Raw genomic sequence first — 27,191 nt, 5'->3', positions numbered from 1 at the left:
TGAGGGTGGGTAAGTTTTAAAGTGTGTAGGTGGTGATAGAGGTGGGTGCTCTTTTAAACCCTATCTTATGATTAAGTGGGTGTGTAGGCTTAATTGTGAGATGTAGTGTCCTAAAATAATTGATATCATCTTTAGTAATTTCATTTGAAATTATTGTAATAAATAAAATAAAAAAAATAGGGGGTCCAAAGTAATAAGTGGGGTTGCTAATAGCAGAACTCATCCTAAATCCATTTTTCTATTTTAGCTAGCCATTTCTTCAATATACACTCTAACAAGGCTCTCTAATTAAGCCATCATCTTTTAGAATTTTCTTTCTTCCATTCTCTCTTTATTTGAAACACAACTATATTTTTCTATTAGTCATTTTTTCAACAACCATTTGTTTTCATTTCTCTCTCTCAACAACCATTATTTTTTTCGACGACCATATTTTTTAAACAATCATATTTTGTTCATCTCTCTCTCTCTAGTGATGAGTTAGAGATGTTCAAAGATATTAGTATTACTATGAATGAAGAACTACTAGCAAGAGAAAAAGAAACTCACATTGTGTTTTGTTCAAGGTCTTTTGGTCATTAAGCATGGCCCTATTAAAGGCCATGAAAGGCTTTTTCTTGACTATTTTGTTGTATCACCAGTATATCCTCCCAATCTATTTCAAAGGAGGTTTCAGATGAATCATACTCTTTTTCTCCGATTTCTATATGCACCGAAAGAGCACAATTCATACTTTGTCCGCCGGGGGGGAGGGGGGGAATTTGTGTTGGAAAGCTCAGTTTGTCTTCACCTCAGAAGATGACCACTACACTTAGGATGATTGCTTATGAAGTAGCAGCCAATTTTGTGGATGAATATGTGAGTATTAACGAAAGCACTACGATAGAGAGCCTAAAAAATTTGTTCAAGAGGTAGTCGAAATTTTTTATGACGAATATTTAAGGTGACCAAACAATCATGACATTGCTAGATTGTTAACAGTTGGCGAAAGTTGTGGGTTCACTGGTCAACATTTGTGAAAACAATTCCATCTCCACAAGAAAATAAGAAAAAACTTTTTGATGCTGCCCAAAAAGGCGACAAGGAAGGATGTAGAGTGTGCATTAGGGGTGCTTCAAGCACAATTTGCAAATGTGTGGACCTATTATACCATTGAAAACATATGGCCGTTGGGAAAATGTAACCGTTAGAAATAAATGACTGTTTAGAAAAATATGGTCACTGGAAAAATATGACCATTAGAAAAATGTAGTCATATTTAAAAAAAAAAAAAACAAACAAAGGAAGAAAACATATGGCCGTTGGGAAAGTGTAAGCGTTAGAAATATATGACCGTTTAGAAAAATATGGTCGTTGGAAAAATATGACAAATGGAAGAAAGAATATGGCTAAAGTAGAGAGCCTTGTTAGAGTGTATATTGCAAAAGTAGCAAGCTAAATAGAAAAATGGAATTTTAGATAGATATTTTGACTAGCATTGCAGCAGTTGCTCTAACCAGTCATTTGACTTGTTTGTTGGACCTCTTTTTGTAGAGTTTGGTTAGTTGTCAATATCCATATCCTATGAGAAAAGCACAAGTTGTGTTTCGCACTGTTCACTCGTTGCATTAAAGCGTTTTATCAATTTTGACCTTTCCATTTCTCTCTACAATGGTCTACTTTTCCAAAGTATATGCAGTCATTTGTCGTAGTGTTATCCTGTTTTTGCCTAGTGTTATCACGTTTTTGCCCTTCATTTGTTGTGCCATGGGTTGGTTTCCAATGATCTATTTCACCATTTCTCATTCTATAGCTCAAATGTGGTTCTTCTCTCCAGCTAAGTGAGTTACAACCTTTATCACATCATTCCTGACTTTTAGAGTCAGACGTAGAGCTCATTTGTAGAGAGAAACATTAATCCAACAAAATCAATTTTCATCTGAGAAGCAGATTTACTACTATAAGAACGAGTAAGCTAATCCCATTGTTAGATCACTACTAGAAAATGGGCTCAACAATGCATGTCAGACACCCTCCCTCATGTGCAACACCATCTTGCATGTGGATATGGAACATTTAAATAGAGCTAAGAAAGAATACAAACAGGAATCAAATGCAAATGGAGACTTAAACCAAGACCTATATCTAATACCCTCCCTGACGTTCAACACCGTCTTGCATGTGGATATGCAACATTTAAATAGAGACAGAAGAAAGAATGCAAACAAAAGAAGAAATAATACAAATGGGGACCAAATGCAAACGGAGAAATTTATACCTCTCCCAACCTAAGCTACGATACCATGTTAACTTAGGTTTTGGAGAATGAAATTATCATATTATTGAAATAATGAATAAAATTACAAGAAATTATTAAGTAATGTAAACTGATGGGTCGTTTAGCACACCAAAAATAAAGACTAAACTAAATTCCAATTCCATAGAATAGAGATAAGTTTAGGTCTCGATCCACAAGGATTAATGTGAAATTAAACCAATTTTAATTGCAAGATTCTTAAATTAATTTGACGAAAGTGGTTGATAAAGATTGAATCAAGAATTGAAATGAAGATGCAAAATCAATAAAAAATAAATATTACAATTGAAAGATTGAGAAAAATCTTAGGGAAATGAATCCACCACTAGCTACATAAATAGGGTTTGAAGTCGAAAATTGATTGTTATACAGTTGAACTACCCCTAATGTTTCACAACTACAAGTTTGAAACATTGATCAAAAGGATTGTCACGTTCAACATATAGATACGAATCATCTCAAGTAGTACAAGTCGTTTGCTCTATACTAAGGTAGTAACACAACTCGTACCCTCAAGTAGTACAAGTCGTTTGCTCTATACTAAGGTAGCAACACAACTCGTCCCTCGTAGTATGATTCGTCTCATACTTTGAAGATGAACTCAAATAAAGCATTTATGTGAAAAGCATTTGTGTGAAAAGCATTCAACATTCATAGAATGAAGAACACTAAAGAGAAAAGTAATAATAAACTTCTAAAACATCTATACAAATTGTTCAAACCATTACAACAACCAAAACCAAAGGAAACATCCCATTTACTTGGCTAGGGTTTCATCAAAATCCTAGAAAAATGGAGCCTAGCCACTCATGGAGGAAAGAGAAGAGGAAATGGAAGATGAAGCCGCCATCGGAGTGTTAAACGGCCTTGGGTAGAACTCACTTCAAAAGCTAACTATTAAGGTGAGGGGGCCCTCACGCTTATGTGCTTAATATTACTTTCATATTCAGACGATATGGGACTTTGCTTCACACTCTCCCTTACGCCCAACATGCTCACTCGACAGCACTTGCAACATGCAAGCAAGGACACACACCCTACACATCCCTGAGCACTCAGGCTCTGATACCATGTTAAAGGGTCTTGGGTAGAACTCACCCCAAAAACTAGCTATTAAGGGAAAGGTGACCTCACGCTTATATGATTAATATTACTTTAATATTTAAGCGACGTGGGACTTCGCTTCACAGAGAGCACTTCCAACCTTGAAATCCAAGCCTTATCAAAACCCTAGATTCTCCTTTTTCCAAAACTTTTCGAACCCTAGAAATGCTTTTCTTCTTTCCTTTTATACTCCCTCAATAGAACAGGTCATTTTTAGAATCACGGCACGCATCCCTAGGTCACACCGACTAAGAGGGAGAAGGTCCTTAAATAGAGAAAAGGAAGTTGTGCACTAACAGGGAAATAGAGAAATTCGCCATCCCTACCTACACAAGGGGGATCGCTCTATCCGTACATGCAGGAAATGTCCACCGCATGTGCGGAAGTGGCACTGCATGTACGGACAATGCGGAGGGCACATGCAGATTACTGCAATGAAAAATTAGCAGCTTAGCGAAGGGCCACACATGCAGGAATGATCCTCCACACGTGCAGTGAGTCAATTCCTTGACAAATTTCACTTTTCGACTGATTTTGCACCTTAGGCACGTCTAACTTAATTAAGATCAAATATTCATAACATGCATCAAGTTGTATTTATAGAAGGATTAAGAAATATCAATTAACGGCCTCAATGCAACACATTTCAGCCTCTATCATCAACTAAACCAACCCTAACAATTTGTAGATTAGTCTATTGGTGTCCATTTTGCTAACTTTGCGAAGCAAATTTGGTGTTATCATTTTGATTTGTATTTTTAATTGAATTTTGCCAAGGTTTATCAATTAGAGCATGAAATTTGGGCTACTACTAAAGGTGATAAGAGTATCCAAGAACTTTTTTTTATTTTTTTTTATTTTTATTATCGAATAGTGAAAGGATAACTAGGAAGACGAAAGAACATAGAAATTGTGTGCGCTCTGATACCAAGTTAAAAATAAAAGAAGAAATTTAAGAGGAAAGGAAGAAGATGAAATAGAGAAGAGGAGAAAAGAATGATGTTAGGAGGCACAAAACCTAATCAAATTAGTTTGTCCTCTCTAACTAGGTATATTTATATCAATAAGTGACAAGTAGACAATTGCACAACTACCCTTCATCTACTCTTAACAGTTACTGAGGCTGAATATCATGCTATGGCTACTATTGCAGCATGTTGCCGAAATTGTTTGGATGTGTTAGTTGCTTGTGGACCTTGGCATTCCTTCTCTGCACCTACTCTCCTATGTATTGTGAAAATAAGAGTTCCATTCATATTGCTCATAACTCTATCTTCCATGGGCAAACAAAACATATTGAGATTGATTGCCATTTTGTGCGCCATCTTTAGCTTTGGACTTTGTTGTTGCCCTTTGTTTCCTCAACTATGCAGTGTGTTGGAATTAGAATCCCTTGATTTATGGATCACAGGTCACAAGGCTCGAATGATGTAATCTTTATTCTGTTTTCCTTTTTTATGTTCCTTTATGTACCTCCTTCAGCATATATATATATATATATATATATATATATATATATATATACGTGGATATTCCTTAAGAGAGGTATGCCAAATTATACATAATTCTTCTTGGTATCATAGTCGACCGAACCCTAGCTCAACCCTTCCACCGCCTCCTCTCTTCCTTTTATGCTCAACCGACAACACCCTACACCACTGCTACCACTTCTGCCACTACCCAATCACCAGCAGTGCCTCGTCTTTGCCCCATGACTCCCTAGGGTAGTTCATGACTTATCTGTGACCCTTCTAGGGTAACCCACACCCCTTCTTTGATCCTCCAAAAAGGTTCACCCAACCCCTGTGACCAAGGTTTCAAAATGCAGCGTTACGTAACGGTTGCGGCGGTAGGCACCACGTGTTACTCCCGCTTTTGCGGTGTGATTGAGATTCACAGGTGTGTCGGCCGTAACAGTGCTGTAACAGCCCATTACGCACAGTTACACAATGTTCTAAACAGTGTCCAAAAAAAAAAAAGCTGAAATATATATATATATATATTATACAGATTTTGTACATACCTTTATGGTTGATTGATCTACTTTGCAAGATAGTTGAGTTCAACGAAAAAGAGTGAAGAGGGAAGAAGGAAGAATCGATGTTGTTGAAGATGAAGAGGGAAGATGGAGGAGTGAGAAATAGAGAGAGAGAAAAGGGAAGATGAAGAACTGATGTTGTTGAAGATGACGAACTGATGTAGAAGATGCATCTTGCAAATCTACTAAGAAATCAAAAGGTTTTTCTTTTTTTTTAATCTAAGTTGTTGATGATGAATGTTGGAGTTCCATAGACACTTCTAGCAAATACAACTGCTTCTTGAAATCATTTTTTATTATTATTTTGATTGTGCGCACCAGCTGTTGTTTGCAAAAAATAATAATAACAATAATAAAATTATTATTATTGTTTCGTTACTATTAGATGCCTCGTCAAATCATTTTTTTTTTTTTATTGTTTTGTTTGTTTGTGCCAACTGTTGTTTGCAACAAAAAAAAGAAAACAAAAATATTATTATTGTGTGGTCATTATCTATTTGGTAGTTCTTGATTAAAAATATATGTGTTAGCTCTTATTTTAAGTATGTTTATTCTTTTATTTTTGTAACAGTTTATCTTATAATAGTTAGTGATTTTTTTTTTTTTTTTAAATATCTAAAAAAACATAAAACCTATGATTATATATTAATATATATTTTATACATGTAAGTTTTTATTGATTAGTTTATTTTATCTAGAAAATTTTGCCACAAGTGTAATATTGATTTGTGACATATAAAGTCATTAATTATTGAAATTAAATGTAAACAAATCATTTTATAGTGATTTAAAAATATGAAATATATTGGATTATACTTAAAATTAACAAAAATTTATCAAAATTTATTTTAAAACCCAATAAATATGATTCTAAAACGAAAAAAAAAAAAAAGAGTATCGGTAAGTTTTTTTCAAATTGTGCGAAAAATAAAAACATTCACGGTTCCGGTTACCGCAACCGTTACGTTACGACCTTTAAACCCCGCACCCGCACTACCGCCACCGTTACGGCGACCGCTTTTCAGAACCTTGCTTGTGACACTCTAGGGTGGTTTTTCGTTCTACGCTTTTAACGTTGATGTATTTCTTCTCCTTTGAGTTGGTCACTTTTTTGCTGATATGGTAAGCGAACCTTGTGATATTTTTTATTTGTTTGGGGTTACCAGTATGTTCAGTAGTACTATTCTACGATACAACCTATTTTTCATTAATCCTTCTCCTGGTACCTTTTTTATCGCACAATATGGCTGATTCCACTAGGAAAGCTAAGTTAACAGCCAAAAGTGTGACTAATGTGCCAGATTTTTCTCCTTCTCGACATGCAGCCGCTCACTGTATTACTGAGTTAATTAAATAAAATGAACTTAATAAGGATTAAATAAAAGAATCCGGAAGCCAGTCATGTAAATAATATATATTTTATCACAAGCATGCTTAATAATGTAGATATGACATTATTGTCATATCTACATTTTAAGAGAGCACAGTGTAATTATGTAAAAACTGGGGGCTTGCATTTCTTCAAACCACAGGGGAGGTCAGTGTAATTTACCCTTTTTCATTGTTTTTCCCTCTTGTATAAATGCTTATTCTGCAGGCTGGCTTTGCAGCCATAACAGTAAGAGCTGCTTATTATGGTCTTCAACAAATTGGCTACCAATATGCCAATAGTGATTGACAATTGAAACCCAATGTTGAGTGCACCTCCATACCTGTAAGGGAAGTTTCTGATTTTTTTTTTTTCATTGTAGATTAGTTGTTTTTAGAGCAACTCCAATGCAATTTCTATAGTAGTTTCTATCACTAAATTATAGCAACTTAATCCAAAAAAAAAAGCTCCAATGAGCATACCAAATAGGGTGCGAAAATATGACAATGCCAAACTTTGTGCCAATTTGACACAAGGTTTGCCAAAATGCTAAATTTTGGCTAAAGCTCCAGTCTCTCTCTCTTTCATAGTGGGGTCCAGAAATGGCAATTGGATTTGATTTTTTATGAAGAAAATATTAGAAATGGCTATTTTACACTTGGAGAAACATTGCTAAAAATGCTAAATTTGGCTTTGACTAACTGTTTTAACATTTTAGCATTGGAGATGCTCTCATGTTTCAGTCATTCCTAATGTATGGAAAATAAATATTTTCTGGTCTTATTATGTTTGTTTTACTTGGCTGGGATGGTCAAATTTTAGCATTTTTTGCATTTGTTGTGTAACTTTTGTAATATGCTTACTAGAAGGATACTTTTCTTTAATCATGGTGTTATTTATTTCACTATAAATTAACCTGTTTATATATATATATATATATATATATATATATATATATATATATATATTTTTGTCATTTTAGTATTTCATAACTTTCCTAATAAAGCTTCACTCCCATCACTAGCATGCCTAATCATGCAACGCACATGCAACAAGTGAACATTGAATTACACAATTATATATATCTGAAAGTTTTTAGCTTTCACAATTCAAATTTCATTCTTATATGGGCATGGATAATTGTGCAACACATGATGCCCTCACCACTAGTTTTAACTAAAACGAGGGTTTAGCTACCGTTCTGGAGTTGCCCTAATATACAGTAAGAGCACTTTATCCTTTTCTGCCATCCAATTTCCATCAAATTTCTCATTGTGTTGCTGGGATTTCAATTTTCTATCTCTAATTTGTATTATTTTCACGATAAGAAAAATAACAATAAGAACAATATTTCACTACATAGCAGTTTAGGCTTCAAACCTTTTCATGATCCCAGATGTTCAAGATGCCATCCTCTGCTGAACTTCCAAAGACGGATGACTTGTCTGGAGACCACTGAACACAAATGCACAGCTTCTATTTAAAAATTGCCAGCCAATAGTCAAATAAATCCTATTTTCTGCAGATGCATTACTTCAATACATAAAACAACAAGAGAGATGAATGTATGTAATCCTCCAACACCTGAACGCAAAGGACAGCAGAATTGTGACCATTAAATATATGAACAGGTGATCCACCTCCCCCAGAAGTGAGGTTTCGACGGTCAAACATACGAACAGAAGTATCCGCTGACCTGAGGGAACATCATGGTCAATTAACTATAAGAAAACTGGGCATACATCACTCAAGTGACATGGACAATCAAACATTCAATTGTAGATATAGAGAACCTTTACATAGCAGAGATACTAAAATTGTAAGCATATTATCTATGGTGTAATAGATAAATTAATTAAAGAAGAAAACATAGCATAATCCACTACCCAGTCAGAATGAGATTAACATCGTGCGAATTCCAATCAACACAGTGCAGGTCACCATCATGAGCTTTCTCAACCTGCAACAAGAACCACCACCAAAGTCCAACAGGATATCATCATAGAAAACAACAACAACAACAACAAATCAATGGCACATACAATTTGTCATCAGTAAGGATGAAAAGGACCTGAATTAAGATAATAATAAAAAAAAAGCAAGTCGATAAAAAGTAATCAAAAACAAAGATATAGAGACACTATATGACTTTTATTTTTCTATTTTCAAAATCTCATACAATGGTTTTGTCCAATATATGCACCATAACCTCAATACCAGCGCCAAGTCACTCCAATGGCTGAGAACCAATCACATGTATCACAACACAACACAACAAACCAAACCAAACCAAGCCTTAAGTCCCATCTATCACAACACAACAACAGCCATAAAAAATATCAAGCAAATTAAGCCTAACTTATGAATATGTACAAGCATAAATACATATTTACCTTGGGGCGAGGGGGCAAAAGATAACACCCTAGAAGAAGGGTGTCAAACAGTATCCTTTATAGCGTTATAAAAATATGGCCATGAACTACTATGTTACCAAGTGTTCCAAAAGCTTCAGTTGTTAACAAACGGGCCCAACAACATATATCAAGCTATTCAATAGAACCATACTGAGCAAAGCTAGATATTAGCATGTTCAAGCTCGGTTAGGCAAAGTTTGAGTGAAAGTGTGTTTTCTTTTTCGTTTTTTTCGATAAGTAAAGTTTAGAATGGAAGTGAAACTCAAATGGAACCAGTAGACCACTATTCAAGCTTGACATGTAATTATTTACAGGATTGGATTATATACCTCTTAAACATAACTTAGAATCAGACTTGCCATGGCATCGTGTTCACAAACCGGGCTGAACCGAGCTCAGACCTGCTCAGGCTTGGGCTTTTAACAAGAGGCAAAAAATCAAAGCTTGAACTCCAATTATCAATTATTTACACAAGCTCAACAACTGCATTAGATAGGTAGAGCCCAAGCTGTTCGTGAACTTAAAACTCCCCTTCAAGCTTACAGTGCATTTAATTACCAATACTTCCATGCAATGCAGAATCCTAAACACAAATGTAAAGTATGTGATGTGACAAGTGCTGAAATATTAAATATTTAGGCTTTCGAAAATACATTCCATGAGTCCATAATCCTGTGTTATTTGGTGTTTTTGTGTTGTTTAATGCATTTGCAGATTTTCCAAGTCTTTACACTCAAATGACATGAGTAGGATGAATTTTGCAAAGCTTACATAGATTTTTGGAAGAAAGGATTATGATTATCCATCAAATTTAAGAATAAGATCTCGAATTTTCGAGTTGGAAGTTATCTGCACAGCAGTTGGTATTTTGGGCATATCTCCTTCATACAACATCGAATTGAGATGAATCAAACAGCATTAGAAAGCTAACTCAAAGGACTATAAATCATTATCGCACAATAGTTTCTCAATTCAACCATATTGGAGGTCAAAAATGAAGACACATTCAGGGAAAAGAATATGAAATTCAGCACACAGGACAGATTGCATACACCAATTTTGAAAAATCATACCTCATTCATTTCAAGTCCAAACCATGCAAATCTTGTGTCTAAATTGAAGCCCTAGAAGTCTAGTTTCATATGGAACTAGCCTCATGTCAAAATTCATAGTATGGAGAGAGATATGAACAAAAGATCAGACATAACTCAATGTTTTCAACAACTAGTCACTAAATTTGACTTCCCAAATCTTTCATATTCAACCATTGTTCGTTGTATTTATGAGCAAATCCCAAAATATTTGGGGAGGAAAGACTTTGTACATGTATTTGCTCTATAAATAGGGAGGTTGGGTTGATCAAAGGAAAGGAAGTAGAGGAGAGTGATAGAAAATCAAGTGTAGAGAGTTTTCTTCCAAGTTCTCTTTCAATAGAGTTATGACAATTTCCACAATCATGTGTAGCTAATCTTCTCATCCTTAGGGCTTAGATGAAACCCTGCTCAAGAAACATTTGAGATTTTGTAATTAATTCTTGGGTTGTATTATTTTTGGATAATAATTGCATAACATTTAAGGGTTTTTCTAGATGTAATGTTTTATTTCACTTCTTGTGTTTTATTTTTGTGATTTCAAATGAATGGTTATGCAATAGTTTTATTTGCACATATATTGGAATCCTAAGATAGATCATGCTTAGGGAAGATGGACCATTCCTACTGCAATAGCTTTAGTGTAAGACAGACTGAACTAAAAGCAGATTGTCTATGCCTAGAGTTTCAGTATATGAATTTTCTAGATGATCATATTATGACTTGTAGTCATGATATAATATATCACAATTATCCACTAATTAATCTCCCAAGAACGATTACAATTGCCTCATGTTATGCGAGTAGTAGTGGATTCGAACACCCTAAGGAATTTTCCTCTACCGAACTTCATCATTCTTTTATATTTACTCAATTTTCATCAAGTTCATCAATTCATCAATAATATATATAAAATGACAAGTGAAGATGCATGATAGTTCATTGCATTATTATATCCCAAGACCAAACAAATTTCAATGCTTTAGCATTAACTAACAAGCACAAACACTTCTAAAAAGGTGGTATGTTTGTGTCTTGCCCGTCTCGGACACTGATACTCATTGGACACTTTCACATCTCATGTTAGACACACGTCTAAATGTGCCATATTACTATTTTAAAAAGAAAAAAAATGTAGACCCAGACACACTTCAAACACTTGTGAGACCCACATGTCCATTAGCCGCTTTGCATCACCAATAGACTACTTAAGATTCAATTCAAAAGGTTAACACAAACACGTACAAATTATAAATTTGAACAAAATAATTAAGAGGATCCAATGAAAAAAGAGAAACAATACAAATTTTTACCTATTAATACCTCCACCCTCCTCCTTTATACGTTGGGAATTAATATTATATTACATTTTTTTATTGTCTTTGAATAAAACATTCATACATAAGACTTTTATAATAAATATATAAACTATATACTTTGTGCATGGCCCCCCTGTGTCGTGTCCTGCATTTTTTAAAAATTGTTGTGTTAGCCTGTTTGTGTCGTATCCGTGTGTCAGCGTATTTGTCTCAGTGCTAAGGGCAGTAATGAGGGCCATTTCCATAAATAAGCTAAAATAGTACAGGAATTCCCAAACTAAGCCTAGTTTTGAAAGAATTCCCAGAATAAGCTAACTCGCGGTTCACAATCGCGAGTTCAACAAATTTTTTCCCGTTTCGCGTGAAAGTTGATAAATCTTAAATTCATGGTTACGAAAAGCGATTTTGATTAAGAAATCGCGGTTACAAAACGCGATTTTATCCAAAAAAAAAATTTCTTTTAAACTCGTGGTTCTAAACCACGATTTTATAATAAAAAAAAATTCTTGAACTCGCTATTTCGATCCACGCTTTTTGACCAAAATCTTTTCTTCTGAACTCGTGGTTGTGAACCACGAGTTCACGACCAGTTTATATCACAAACCACGCACTCACTCACTCACAGCCACACCACACACTCTCTCTCCCTCTCTCTGACACATCACTCACACACACACATCACACTTACATCAAAATAAAAATAAATAAATTTTAAGAATTGGAGACCTCTATGTGCTGGAGAGCTTGCATCTGCCTATGACTACCTCTTCGACTGCCTTTTTCTCTTTGCAATTAGATTCTCTGTCATGTCTTTTCTATTTGTGGCATTTCAAATTAGGACATTTGTTTGCTGACCGCCTACGGTCGTCAGCTCAGTCAGTTATATTGGGTAAAGTTCCATCCTAGTCAACTTAACGAGTGTCGGGGGTGTAAACTTACTAAAATGACAACCTGACCCTTCCGTAAAAGTACATCAATATCTGATACACTATTTTGTTTAGATCATACTGATGTCTTGGATTCTTCTCCTGTTCTCACTAAAGGGGATTCTGCATATTATGTGTCATTTGATAATGACTACACTCGTTACACTTGGGTTTATCTTACAACTCATAAGTCTGACTTTTACCAAATATACCATATTTTCCAATTCACGGTCACTACACAGTTTGGATCTACTATTAAATTATTACAGTCAGACTTGGGTGGGGAATATTTTGGCCAATTTAGATACCGTTTACCAAACTTCCTGTACTGATACAGCTGCCCAAAATGGTCACGCTGAATGTAAACATCATCATCTCCTTGAGACAGTTAGGTCTCTCAATTTCTCTACCTCTGTTCTGGCTCTATTTTGGAGTAAGGCAATTCTTACTGCTGCTTTTCTTCTCAACCGTATGCCTACTCCCCTTCTTTCTGATCGGTCTCCTTATAAGACTATTTTCTTTACTTCCCAATTACTGTTTAGGTCTGCCGGCCTGCCTTGTGTCTTTTTGGGTTACAGTCTCTCTCAAAAAGTTTATCGTTGTTATGACCCTGTTTTCCGTCGCTAATATGTCTCCCATCATGTTGCCTTTCTTGAACGTCTATCTTACTTTTAACTTCCTCCTCTCACAGTCTTAGTTTACAAAGAAGATTTGGTTCATATTGATCTATTTCCTTCTGAGGTCCCTCCTGATGAGTACATCTCTGGTGTTCCCCATGAGATTGTTCCCTTTTCTCCTTGTCCTACCCCACCTAATGAGTCCCTCTCCCCTGACCCCAATGAGTCTGTTTCCTCTTCTACTCCTCGTCTTCCCCCACCTGCTCCTTCTCATCCTCATCCTCCTCCTCCTCCTCCTCCGTTGTTAGTATATTCTCGTCGCAAGGCTTTTCCTCCACCAGTTGTCTCTGCCCCTGCTATTGATCCCCCTACTTCTGACGACTCTAATCTTGCTAACCGTAATTATCCTCTTCGCATTCGTAAACACGTAGTCAAACTTGGTTTTGCTAAAGCATGTTTTCCTCCTTTATACTGCACCTTTTCGCCTGATATTCACTCTTTTTCAGAACCCCAGTCTTACAAGGAGGCCTATCAGGATCCTAATTAGGTTCGAGCTATTGGGAGTTAGTTCCATTGCTTGCTGGCAAAAATCTGATTGGTTGCAAATGGGTCTATAAAGTCAAGACTAATTCTGATGATTCTCTTAAGCGCAACAAAACTCGCCTTGTTGCTAGAAGTCTCTCCCAGAAGTATGGTATTGATTATAAGTAAACCTTTACCCCTGTTGCCAAGATGACTATTATTCATACTTTGATTTCTGTTGCTACTGTTCGTCATTGGCCTCTCTATCAGATGGATGTTAAAAATGCTTTTCTTGATGACCATCTCACTGAAGAGGTTTACATGCTAAGAAGCACGGATACTCCGAAATGGCCCCTGTACGCGTATCAAATACGTATCGGATACAGATACGCATCCGATACAGTGGGATATGTATCAGATACAGCAAAGAAGTATCCCATTTTTTTTTTAATTTTTTGAATTTCGGATACGTTTGGGATATGCGAGGATACTTCAAACACACTTGGGATACTTTCAGGATACGGCAGGGCGAAAAAATAATTTTGAAACTTATAATTGGGGTCAAAGTGTAAAATAACAAAGCTATATCTAAAATAAAACAGAAAAAATCAAACAAACCCTACCTAGATGAGTCATCGATCAGCAACAAGAGAGACGTCGAACAGCAACAAGAGAGTCATCGTCTCTGAATCGCGAACAGCAACAAGTCGCCGTCCTCATCCTTGTTGTCGATCAAGGTTCGTCTCTCTCTCTCTCTCTCTGCTTTGAGTTTTGAAAATGGAGGCATATTATAATGTTGTTAGTGATTTTTTTCCCTGTTTGATTGAACCCTAATGAATGCTACAATTTGGTATTATAAAATTCTGTTACACGCATACAATGGTTTAAAGTTGTAAATAAATAAATGCTAGGTTTTGTTTATGGTTATAAATTGATTGGTAAAGAAGAAGTTGTTGCCCCTGTTTTTTTTTAATGGATTTTTTAGATTTTGTTTTTTATTTTTTGGTTTTTGTTGTGTCTCAGCCTAGCATGTTCATTTTTCTTGTCTTTGTAATGGGGAAGGTTTTTGCATGCAAGGTGTTTGTTTAGAGGGCTGAACAGTGTTTGCGAAAGGGTTTCAATCAATTCCTAGAATTACATTTTTAATTCCTCTCAATTTGTTAAAAGAATAAATCATCTTGATTTCGCACTTTGAAAGTTACTTTCTGGTGTACTCTTTTGCTTTAGGTTTTATTTGTATACATACTACATTACTAAAAATTATAAAAATTATATTTTTTACGAACGTATCCTAGCCGTACCCATATCCTAATTTTTCACATTTTGCTGTATCACCGTATCCGTATCGTATCGTACCCGTATCCCGTATCTGTATCCATGCTTCCTAGTTTACATGTGTCCCCCCTCTAACCTTTCTCATTCCTCTGGAGAGGTTTGTCTTCTTCGGCATACTTTGTATGGTTTGAAGCAAATCCCCTCGTACTTGGTATGATTGCTTTCAGGCCGTTGTCACTCAACTTAGGTTTCATCCTTGTGCTCAGGATTCTGCTCTGTTTCTCCTTCACACACCTGCTGGTTTTTGTTGCCCTGTTACTATATGTGGATGATATGATCATCACTGGCTCCGACTCTTCTACTATCCTCGAGGTTAAGCAGCATCTCTTCCGCACCTACGAAATGAAGGATCTGGGCCCCCTGAGGTATTTTCTTGGTATTGAGGTAGCTTCTTCTCCTAAAGGCTACTTTCTGTCTCAAGCTAAGTATGTAAATGAGGTTATTCACCATATCAGTCTTACTGACACTAAGATTTCTGATACCCCCATTGAGCTTAATGTGAAACTTAACACTACTGATGATATCCCTTTGGATGATCGTACTTTATATCGAGAGCATGTGGGTTGCTTAGTCTATCTAATTGTCACCGGCCCTAATCTTACCTATGTTGTTCATGTGATTAGCCAGTTCATTTCTGCTCCTTGTCCTACACATTAGGCTGCTTTGGTTCAGATTCTTCGCTATCTTCGAGATACTATATTCCAGGGCTTACTGTTGTCTTCTATTTCCTCTTTGGACTCGGTGGCTTATGCTGATTCTGATTGAGCTGGTAATATCACTGATCGCAAGTCCGCGTCTAATTTCTGTATTTCTTAGCGATTCATTGATCTCTTGGAAAAGCAAGTAACAGACTGTTGTTGCTGCTCTACTGTCGAAGCTAAGTACCATGTTATAGCTTATGCTACTGCTGAAATTGTCTGGCTTCGTTTTCTTCTATCTGATTTGAGTGTACCTCAGTCTTCTCCGACCTCTCTATTGAGACAACCGCAGTGCTACTCAAATTGCCCGTAACATTGTCTTCATGTGCAGACAAAGCATATTGAAATTGATTGTCATTTTGTCTGTTAGCATCTACAGTCTGCCTCTATTTCACTTCCTTTCGTCTCTTTGGCTATGCAACTTCCTGACTTCCTCACCAAGACTCACACCACTGCTCGGTTTTGGTTTTTTCTTGGCAAACTCTTAATGTTTTCTGCTAAAACACCTTGAGTTTAAGCAGGGGTGTGAAAATATTAGATTTTATATATATATGGTAATATATATATTTTGTATATATTATGAATTGAGTAAATAATTCATGTTGCTTTTTTCGTTTTAATGTTAGATTGTTATATAAACCAATGTATTCTACTTAGAAAATATGAGGAAGAAGAACTCCGAAAATATGAGGAAGAAGGAATATATTTCTGTTATATTTAAAACTTCTTTTCTTACAAGACCAAATAACACTCCTTATATAGGAGATATTACAAACATCATTATAACCCATTATATGCCACTTACATATTATATATTACCACTATCTACCACTATCATATTATATACATGCCACTATCTACCACCAACACCACTATCATATTCTATACATGCCACTATCCTTCACCAACACCACTATCATATTATATACAGGCACTATATACCACCAACACCACTATCATATTCTATACATGCCACAATCCTTCACCAACACCACTATCATATTATATACATTAACACAAATTTCCAGCACTCCCCCTCAAGCTGGTTTGAAGATATCTTCCATAGCCAGCTTGCTAGTCAGCTTATCAAATTGCTTCTTGTGTAGTCCCTTCGTTAGCACATCAACTAATTGTTCACCTGTTGGAAGGTAGGTCATACAGATTATGCCAGCATTGATTTTCTCCTTGATGAAACGTTTATCCACTTCTATATGTTTTGTGCGATCATGTAGAACTGGATTATGAGCTATAGATATAGCTGCTTTGTTGTCACAATAGACCTTCATAGGTGTCGGATGAGAAAGCTTTAATTCTTCAAAAATTCTTTTAATCCACATTACTTCACAGATTCCATGGGCAACAGCTCTGAACTCTGCTTCTGCACTACTTCTAGCTACCACATTCTGTTTTTTACTCCGCCATGTAACTAGGTTCCCACCTACAAAGGAGCAGTATCCGGATGTTGATCTCCTGTCTGTAACACTTCCTGCCCAGTCTGCATCTGTGTATACTTCAACTTGAAGATGCCCATGTTTCTTGAACAGTAAGCCTCTCCCTGGAGTTCCTTTCAAATATCTTAAGATCTTATAAACGGCCTCAAAGTGCTCTGTCCCTGGTGACTGCATGAACTGACTTACCATGCTGACTGCAAAGGCAATATCAGGCCGCGTATGAGACAAGTAAATCAATTTCCCTACAAGTCGTTGATATTCTTCCCTCTCTTTGACTTCTTCAGCCTTAGCAGCTTGTAACTTCAAGTTAGGCTCGATCGGAGTCTCCACCATCTTACAACCAAGCATACATGTTTCTCCAAGGAGATCAAGAACATATTTTCTCTGATTAACGAATATACCTTCCTTGGATCTTGCAAATTCCATTCCGAGGAAATACTTGAGGGCTCCCAGATCCTTAATGTGAAATTCTTTTGCGAGTTTCTCTTTGAGGGCTGCTAACTCTGCTTCATCATTACCAGTTAAAATAATGTCATCAACATAAACAATCAAAATTGCAATTTTACTGTTTTTTGAATGTTTATAAAATATTGTGTGATCTGCTTGACTCTGCGAGAAGCCACAACTGATAACTGCCTTCCCAAAGCGTTCAAACCACGCTCTTGGTGATTGTTTGAGTCCGTATAATGACTTGTTCAATCTGCATACTCTGTCGCTTCCAAGTCTCTGCTCAAATCCCGGCGGTAGGCTCATGAACACCTCCTCTTCAAGATCACCATTGAGAAATGCATTTTTAATGTCAAGTTGATGTAGAGGCCAATCTGAATTTACTGCAAGAGATAACAGTACTCTGATGGAATTTATTTTAGCAACAGGAGCAAACGTCTCCTGATAGTCGATCCCATAAGTTTGAGTGAAGCCTTTAGCCACCAGTCTCGCCTTGTATCTCTCAACGCTTCCATCTGCGTTACATTTTATCGTAAACACCCATTTACACCCAACTGTTTTCTTGTCTTTGGGTAGATCAACTATCTCCCAAGTACCACTTCTCCTTAAAGCATTCATCTCCTCCATGACTGCTAATTTCCAATTCGGATCATCCAATGCTTCCTGTATATTCCTTGGAACAAACAAGTGTGAAATCCTAGATGTGAAAGCTCTATGGTTTTTAGACAGTCTTTGATAGGAGAGGTAATTTGCAATAGGATGTTTAATGCAATTTCGGAAACCTTTCCTAATTGCTATAGGAACATCAAGGTCGGAAATAGAAGGAATAGAATTACCTAAAATTTCGATGCCAGAACTCGGGTGGACATTCGGGTCATTATTCCTCAGATGAAATCGCTTCCTAGTATAAACCTGAAGCTCAGGATTTAGATCATTTTGTAGTACTTCTCCCCCTAAACAAGAATCTTCTTGACTAGGTACCATAGAACTTGGTTCTCCTAAGTGATCATTATCAGACAGATGTGGTTTTTGTGTAGGATAAATGGCATTGGGGAGCGGTATAGAAATATCCCAAAAACGGTCTTCTACTCCACTTGTCTCCCCCTGAAGAGAAGTGTTGGGGAAATAGGATTTTGTTTTCACAAATGACACATCCATACTCACATGAAATTTCTTGGTTTGATGATCGAAACACTTATACCCCTTTTTGTTTGAGGAATAACCCAAAAAAACACATTTTATAGCACGGGGATCAAGTTTTGAACGAAATTGACTGGGAACATGAACATAGGCAGTACATCCAAAAACTTTGGCGGGTAAATCAGAAAACAACCTCGTGTCAGAAAAAAAAAGTTTTGAGACAATCAAAAGGTGTTTTGTATGTTAACACCTTTGTAGGCATCCTGTTTATCAAATAAGAGGCTGTTAAAATTGCTTCACCCCATAAATATTTAGGAACATGCATGTAAAACATTATAGCACGTGCTACTTCAAGTAGATGTTTATTTTTTCGTTCTGCAATACCATTTTGTTGAGGGGTATCCCGACATGTAGATTGATGAAAACTCCCTTTTTTTTCCAAAAACTCACCCAACTGCTCATTGAAATATTCTGTTCCATTATCAGAATGTAAAATACCAATTTTGGTTTGAAATTGGTTTTCAATCATATTGTAAAAATTTGTGAATAAATTTTTCACGTCAGATTTTTTATTCATCAAATAAATCCAACATAAGCGGGTATGGTCATCAATAAATGTAACAAACCATTTTTTACCAGAAAGAGTAGTGATTTTAGAAGGGCCCCAAACATCACTATGAATCAAATAAAAAGGTTTGGAAGCCTGGTAAAGTTTTGGCAAATAAGTAGAGCGATGAAATTTTGCAAAAATGCAACTTTCACAATGAAAAGAAGAACAATCAATCCCTTTAAATAATTCTGGAAATAAATGTTTCAGATAAAGAAAACTAGGATGCCCTAGCCTATAGTGCCATAGCATTATTTTTTCTTGAACAGTGATTGAACTAGTACTATTAAAGCTCTGAGCTTTTTTATTACTAACAGGTACTTCATCAAAGTAGTAAAGACCTTCAAGCATCCTAGCACGCCCAATCATCATCCCCGAGTTCTAGTCCTGAAATTCACAATGGGATTCAAAAAATGTAACACGACAATTAGAATCCTTAGATAGTTTACTGACAGACAAAAGGTTACAGGCTAAGTTGGGGACGTGAAGAACAGCATTGAGATTAATTTTCTCAGTTAGTTTAATAAATCCTTTTCCTGCAATAGGTGAAAAACTACCATCGGCTATTCTGATTTTGTCATGACTAAAACAAGGGAAATAGGTACTAAATAAATGGGAAAAACTAGTCATGTGATCGGAGGCACCGGAATCTATGATCCACGGAGAGAAGTTTAGGCAAGAGAAGGCTTTAGAATTTCTACCTGTTTGTGCCAACAAAACACTAGGAGTACCGGATGAGGAGTTGGATTTTATCAGCTTTAAGAGTTGATCAATCTGCTCTTTGTTGAAGGGACCTGAATCGGCTTCATTAGCGGTAGGAAAGCCACGATTTTTCTCTCCTTGTTTGCTGCTTTTCCAGTTGACAGGTTTGCCGTGGATCTTCCAACACGTTTCGCGTGTATGGCGAGGCTTGTTGCAAAAATCACACCAGACCCGCGGCTTATCATCAAACCTGCGCTGGTAATTTGCAGCCTTGTTGGCCGCAGCATCGCTAATTAAAGCAGAAATTTCAATTAATTCACCAGTACCTTTTTTCTTAAGCATGACGCTCCTTCGGCTCTCTTCCCTTCTGACTTCGGCAAATACTTCGCCAACGGATGGGAGAGGAGGTCTGCCAATAATTCTTCCTCGCACTTCATCGAACTTAATGTTGAGGCCGGCAAGAAACTTGTAAATACGGCTGTCTTCCACAGTTTTCTTGTGGTGGTTGCAGTCGTCAACCGATTTCCATTCGTATGTGTTGAAGATGTCAAGATCCTGCCACAATCTTTTCAACGAATTGAAATATTTGGTGACGGAATCATCTCCTTGACGAATCTCTCCCAACTTCAAAGTTAATTCGAAAACTTGAGATTGATTTCCTAGGTCAGAATACATCTGACTAACATTATCCCACAATTCTTGTGCAGTAGTATAGCACATGTAATTAGAGCTTATATCCTCCTCCATAGAATTGACCAACCATGTCATAACCATGGAGTTTTCAGCGTCCCAACTGTCGAACAGCGAATCATTAACAGCAGGAGCCTTCTTGTCACCAGTGATGTAACCGATCTTTCCTTGCCCACGGATATACATCCGGACAGATTGTGACCAGCGGAGAAAATTATCACCATTTAGGCGGATGGTGGTGATTTGGACAGAGTGAGAGTTGGACGTTTTCACCGGAATGGCAGCGGCAGGGGTTGAAGTGGTTTCGGACGTGACTTCCGACATGGCTATGACGGTTTTAGGGCTGCTGTGTTTTTTGTTGCTCTGATACCAACTTAGAAAATATGAGGAAGAAGAACTCCGAAAATATGAGGAAGAAGGAATATATTTCTGTTATATTCAAAACTTCTTTTCTTACAAGACCAAATGACACTCCTTATATAGGAGATATTACAAACATCATTATAACCCATTATATGCCACTTACATATTATATATTACCACTATCTACCACTATCATATTATATACATGCCACTATCTACCACCAACACCACTATCATATTCTATACATGCCACTATCCTTCACCAACACCACTATCATATTCTATACATGCCACTATCCTTCACCAACACCACTATCATATTATATACATTAACACAAATTTCCAGCAATTCTTGTATTACATACACAATTGAATATACATATTCAGAAAACTTACAACAATAGAAATTTTAGCACCTGCATACATAGCAATAGAGAAAAATACTTGAACAACAAAATAGTTTTTTTAAAACATAGAGATGTTGCCAATCCAAAAAAAAAAACATAGAGCTGTTGAGTTGATAAAATCAAGAATTTTAACCTTGAGGACTGGACTAGAACCCGTTCTTGCATCCCATAGTATAAGGCAAGAATCATCACCAACGCTACAGAACTCCTGTGCACTTCAGCACAAAAGAGTACAAATTTAGCAAAGCGCACAACAGAAATAACATCATATTGAAGTTACTGCTACAAGGAGAATAGATTCAGCAGATAGGGAAAAACTTCATCAGTCCCTTCCTAGAATGTCCCCAGAAGGGGCAATATTTTGGAATGACTTGATGGGGGGGAAAAATACATCGACGTGTCTAATCTCCAGTTAAAGTATATCTTACAAAAGGGACGGCACTAATATCCATAAACATGTAATTACTTATCTAGACATTAATGATGCAGTTGTCTAAAATAATGCCACCTACCTTGAAGGGCAGAACTGAACATCTTCAACAGTCTCTCCATGCCCTTGATAGGTACCTCGTGGTCCAATAGTAGGGCTGTCTACAGGTTTATCAGTGCCCCCACCAGCCTTTGCTGCATTCTTTGTGCTGGCACCTCCAGATCCTGGAGACTTTGCAGAGACTGGATCTGATGCCAAAGAGGAGATGTGATCTTGAATGCCCCACAAAACCACCAATTTGTCTTTCCCTGCCATGAAAAATAAAAATAAAAATTATTAGAAATATATCAGAAAGGAAAATTCTATCAGTAATCCTACAAGGACATGAGCATCAGTTTATTTTAGGAGAAAGCAGAGATAAAGAGGATGAAATTCCCAAAAAAAAAAAAGAAGGTAAGCTACAAGACAAGAATAGCATTGTGAATAGAACAATATGAATAGCATTATAATATTGCATAAGTTACAGCATTATAATTTTCCATCATAAGTGGCAAGAAGTTCACAAAGTCATGAAAGGTAACCTAAAATTTGCACTTTAAAAACAGAAAAGTAATATAAATCTAACAAATATGATAGCATGGTTTTGGGAATCGGATGATACCACTGCGAGACAAGCTCAATGACTATCAATACAAAAATTCCATTACAATTTACAATCTAGTAACAACTGATCAACAGTAATTTGACTATAAAGCCTTCATAAATCCACTTTTTTCCCTTTGTTTTCTAATGTTGGAAACATCTTGAGCTAGGTGTACACATTCTACTAAAGATAAAAATAAGATCACGATTTTGGAATGTGAGATGAAGTTTAGAATTGTCATTGAGTCATATACACTTTAAAGTTGCCACACCATATGTTTCCCGCCCCGAGGAAGACTGTTATCATGATAAACTCTTGTTAGTTTTCAAACGAGTGTGTTTGGAAAAATCTCATTAATTCCATCTTTAATTACAAAAAAAATTAGAAGTCCATGAGTAAACCAAGAACAAATTTCATATGATGACATGTTTTATAATCAATCTGTGACAACAACAATACAAAAATCAATAGCATATGCAATACACAATCCATTTTATTCAGGTGGAAACAAAAGTTACATAGGAAAAAAATATATATTAAATGCAAAGAAAAAATTATATAAAAAAAAAGAGAAGGGAGATAATAAGAACATCAATAAGATATTAGTGCAACAAGGTGTTCAACTCTAGCATGTACCAGGAAAAATCATGATGACAATAAACTAGCCAAAAATTTCACCCAGTAGAATCATACAAGAAGTCATCAACTCATCCTCAATGACCAAATTTTTAGTTCTACAAAACCTATGAAAATCAGCTTTCACACAATAATATAATATATTCTCAAATACATCAACAAAAGTAATTTGACTTATCAAATTACATTTAATAACAAAACTTGGGAATACAATTATTGCTTGAAAAGACGAGTAAAGACCTACAATTTTACAATTTTCCACTATCTGTTTTCGTTTCTAAATGCAATGCATGATAAATTCATTACTTTTGTTAATACATCCTTTTCAATATAGGTAACCAAACAATTATACAACCACTGTCATTGATTACCCACATAGAGCATACATCCACGTATAGCAGTAATTTGAATTGAACAGTGGGGTCAATTTCTAAACTCTCCCAAGATTTGGCATATTTTTACACAAGTTATTTCCTTTCCTGTCTTTTCTTTTTTAAATTCCAGTAAAGTCAATTGAACCCACTCAAACGTACATAGCTCTGCCCTTGCAATAAACTGTACGTGTTAATATCATAAAGCTACTTTGCCTCACCAAATGTATATCATTATATCAACTAAAACATAAGCCTAGCTTAATCAGGTGTTATGTCACAAAAAGAATGTGAAAGTCCACATGGGACAATAATCAAATATGAATTTCAACCTCCAGAGAGCACAAAAGGTTCAGTAGGGCACATGGCAAGAGCGAATTCTGCATTGTCCTGATGCCCAGTCAGTATCTGCCAGATGATGAGTACAAAATTATAAGATAGCCTATATAAAGAAGAAAGCTTATCAAATAACAAAGCTACATATATTTACATTTCACGTCAAATTTAACTTGTAAGTCTTAAAGTTCAAAAAAAGATCTTGTAACAGCTAATAATGCAAAACACATTTATGAACACATGAACTTTACTTTTCCAAATACATCTAATAAGGCCTTAGTGTAGGGGGTCCAAAATGAACAGTAATAATAATATCACTTAAAAGAGGCAAAACTATTTTAATGAGTCAATAATCTGGAAATGTTGGAGACTGAGTAGCCAGGTGAGGGTAGAGCAAGTAATCCAGGGAAAGGATGTGACAGTGCAAAATGGGCAGCATTTCCCCCTAAATCCCAAGAAGTTCTTCTTTGGACCTTGGGAAATGAGTCCTATTTATAAGCTTTTCTTTGGTACCAAAATATACTAAGTGGCCAAATAGTGCACCAACACATGTCGCAAGCTATTCTGTCCTAAACCACTAGGCCTTGGTAGACATGTGTCCCTTCACATGTACTATCTATTTGGCACAAAACCTCAGCAAGTGCCACTGTACTATCTATTTGGCACAAGCCTCAGCATATACCTTTTTAGTACAAACATCAGCAAGTGTCATTGTTGCTACGGCACCTGCCTTCTTAGTTCAATTTCCCAAGACATGCATTCTCAAGGCTTATGACCTGCTATCAACCACACTTGTGTCAAGCTCAACGACTCCTCCACCCTTAGCCACTTAACCACAAACTCAACTTCTCAAGACGCAAGCCACAGCATAGGTTGTGCCTCGTACCAAGCCCAAGGGGCTCCATTAGTCCTACTTGTGCAACCAACGCAGGTCCTTGACCTAGGTAAATGAAAAGAGAACCAGTAAGTGTTGGTGTCTGCTATCGACCCCAAGCTATACGTGCTTCGAACCTGCTATCAACCCTACTGCCTTGGGGCCTGCTATCAGCTTCAAGCTTCTATACATTACTTCATATAGAGGAGATCTCCCTCAAAGGCTGTTGTCACCTCAGGGAATTGCGCCTCAAGAGATAGTTGCGGAGGTTGGAGTTCCTTCGACTCTCTTCTCCTTAGTAAGTGTCAAAGGCGGCCCCGTAATAAAATGGCGGCTCTGAGATGGAGTTTGCCTCAGCAACTGGGCCTCGGCAAGTAGTGCCTCAGCGAGTTCCCTTAAACGCCAAAGGTCCAGTCTTAGATGACAAGGGGAATGTGGTGGTAAGGGAAGTGAACAACTCCTTTCTGCGTATCGCTCGGTGGTCTGAGGTCGGCTATAACAAGCGCTTCTTAGACTACATTGATTTTGTTGAGGAATTTGTTTTCCGCCGTTATACCCAAAACTTCACCAGTATTTCAGTTGTCCCCTTTTATTTTGCTAAGGCTCGCTATGTTGACTCCATTGTCCCCGATATTCAGAGCAACTCCCTCCTTGTAGCGACAATGGTGTGCCCAGGTTACCACCCTATTTGGTACAAGGAAGGGATGTCAAGTGTGGTATACCGTCCTGACAGACTCCTTATGTAGTTTGGCATGGACCAAGGCATTCCCAGTGGCCCTCCTCCTATCCAAGACTATCATTAGAGTTTCCCACAATTCCTCTGTGACCATACCGATCACCCTCAGCAACCAATTGTTTTGGAGACACAACTTGGATTCTTTCCACAACTTTTGTAACAATACCCCTGTAGTCCCAGTCGTTGAATGTATCCCCCCCAAAGAGATCTATCCTTACACATGCCCTCTTCCCATGGCCGTCAGACCAGCCTATACTCTCGTTTCAAACTTTTGGCCCAATACCTCCAGCAGAACCTAACCCGCCGAAGATTGCGACTGCTTAGCCTAGTCAACACGATCACCCTGTTCCTAGTGCCCTAGCCCGTATGACTTGCTCACAGCTCAAGGCAGCTCAAGAGGCAATAGCGGCCATCCCCTTGGCTTGTGCCCTGCCATCCAGGAAAAGGCTACGTAAGGTACTCAACAAGATTTTTGTTCCATATTCCCTTCCAATTCATTTTTTCATAGGTAAATGACAATTTGACCCCCTGTGGTTTACCGAAAAAACACTGAGGCCGTTGTAATTTCATTTGTAACACTTACACCTCCTAGACTTCATACTACGTTACCGAAAAAACACTGACGGAACCGTTTGTTTCAACAAAGCGTGTGTTGCACGACCATCACTTTCCCTCCAACCATACATCATCATCATCATCCTCTCTCTCTCTCTCTCTCACTCTCTCTCTCTCTCTCTCTCTCTCTCTCTCTCTCTCTCTCTCTCTCCATGGCACCAAAAATACATCAACCCAACAAAGCAACAGCAATAGCTTCATATATTCTTCTTTCCCTTCATGTCACCAGGCCACCAAATCCCCATGATAGACCTAGCCAAGCTCATCTCCTCTTGCGGCGTCACCACCTCCATCCTCACCACCCCCCTCAACCTCTCTCGCTTCCACTCCTCTATCCACCACCACAACCTCATAATTTCCTCCCCCATCAACCTTCCTCTCCTCTACTTCCCCATCACCACCACCACCAACACCAAAAACCTCAAATCACCTTCCCTAGACGCCCTAGATCGCCTGAAAATACATCCCACGAATCACCTTCTTTGCTACATCTTGCTTCTTTCTCTGCATCACAGACAGTTTCACCAAATTCAAGCCAAACGAGTTTGTAACCCATAACTTTCAACCCTTCTTAGTCTCGGGTCTACCCGATGCAGTTCGTATTGCGAGGTCTTAGGTGCTGGGCCAGTTCTTCTGCGACATGGGTCTGCAACAATTCTTTGCCCAAATCATCGAAGCAGAGCGAGACAGCTATGGAGTTGTAGACAACACTTTTTGCCAAATCAAAAGAGAGTATAAGACAGAAGATAAAGATAGACCGCTCATTTACATTTTTACTGCTCTGTTTTGGTTGAAAACCAAGAATCATTTGGTTTAATTCATAGTCAATTGTGTGTTGAAAATAATTTCTAAAGGTTACTGTTCTATTTTGAGCAGAAATTTCGTAAATAAATTTAATTTTTGGGTTAACTTTATTTGAGTGAAAAGAATGATAGAAATAGATTTTAGAAGAACAATGAAACAAAAATGACAAGTAAAGATAGAGAAATTAGGGAGATAAGCTAGAGAAAGAAG

The 27,191-nt window shown here is 37.1% G+C and overlaps 1 protein-coding gene across 2 annotated transcripts in view; it reads right to left on the bottom strand.

Annotated features, from left to right (window-relative positions):
• The window catches only part of LOC114319521 (WD-40 repeat-containing protein MSI4), a 65,283-nt gene that overhangs the window by 11,127 nt on the left and 26,965 nt on the right, over positions 1–27,191 (bottom strand). The window contains exons 7-12 of one of the 2 annotated variants that reach the window (XM_028266550.2): positions 23,949–24,024; positions 22,049–22,274; positions 21,670–21,751; positions 8,694–8,767; positions 8,392–8,503; positions 8,188–8,262 (exon numbers count right to left, since the gene is read on the bottom strand). In XM_028266550.2, the coding sequence (XP_028122351.1) occupies positions 8,188–8,262; positions 8,392–8,503; positions 8,694–8,767; positions 21,670–21,751; positions 22,049–22,274; positions 23,949–24,024 (645 nt within the window). Of the gene's footprint in view, positions 1–8,187; positions 8,284–8,391; positions 8,504–8,693; positions 8,768–21,669; positions 21,752–22,048; positions 22,275–23,948; positions 24,025–27,191 lie in introns of both variants that reach the window. The other variant, XM_082925389.1, reaches the window with a different exon arrangement.

The sequence above is a fragment of the Camellia sinensis genome, chromosome 4 (genome assembly GCF_055761805.1).
Source record: "Camellia sinensis isolate YWXY chromosome 4, ASM5576180v1, whole genome shotgun sequence".
Taxonomy (NCBI): domain Eukaryota; kingdom Viridiplantae; phylum Streptophyta; class Magnoliopsida; order Ericales; family Theaceae; genus Camellia; species Camellia sinensis.
The sequence above is the reverse complement of the archived record's forward strand: the minus strand, read 5'-3'. Positions and strand labels throughout refer to the sequence as shown.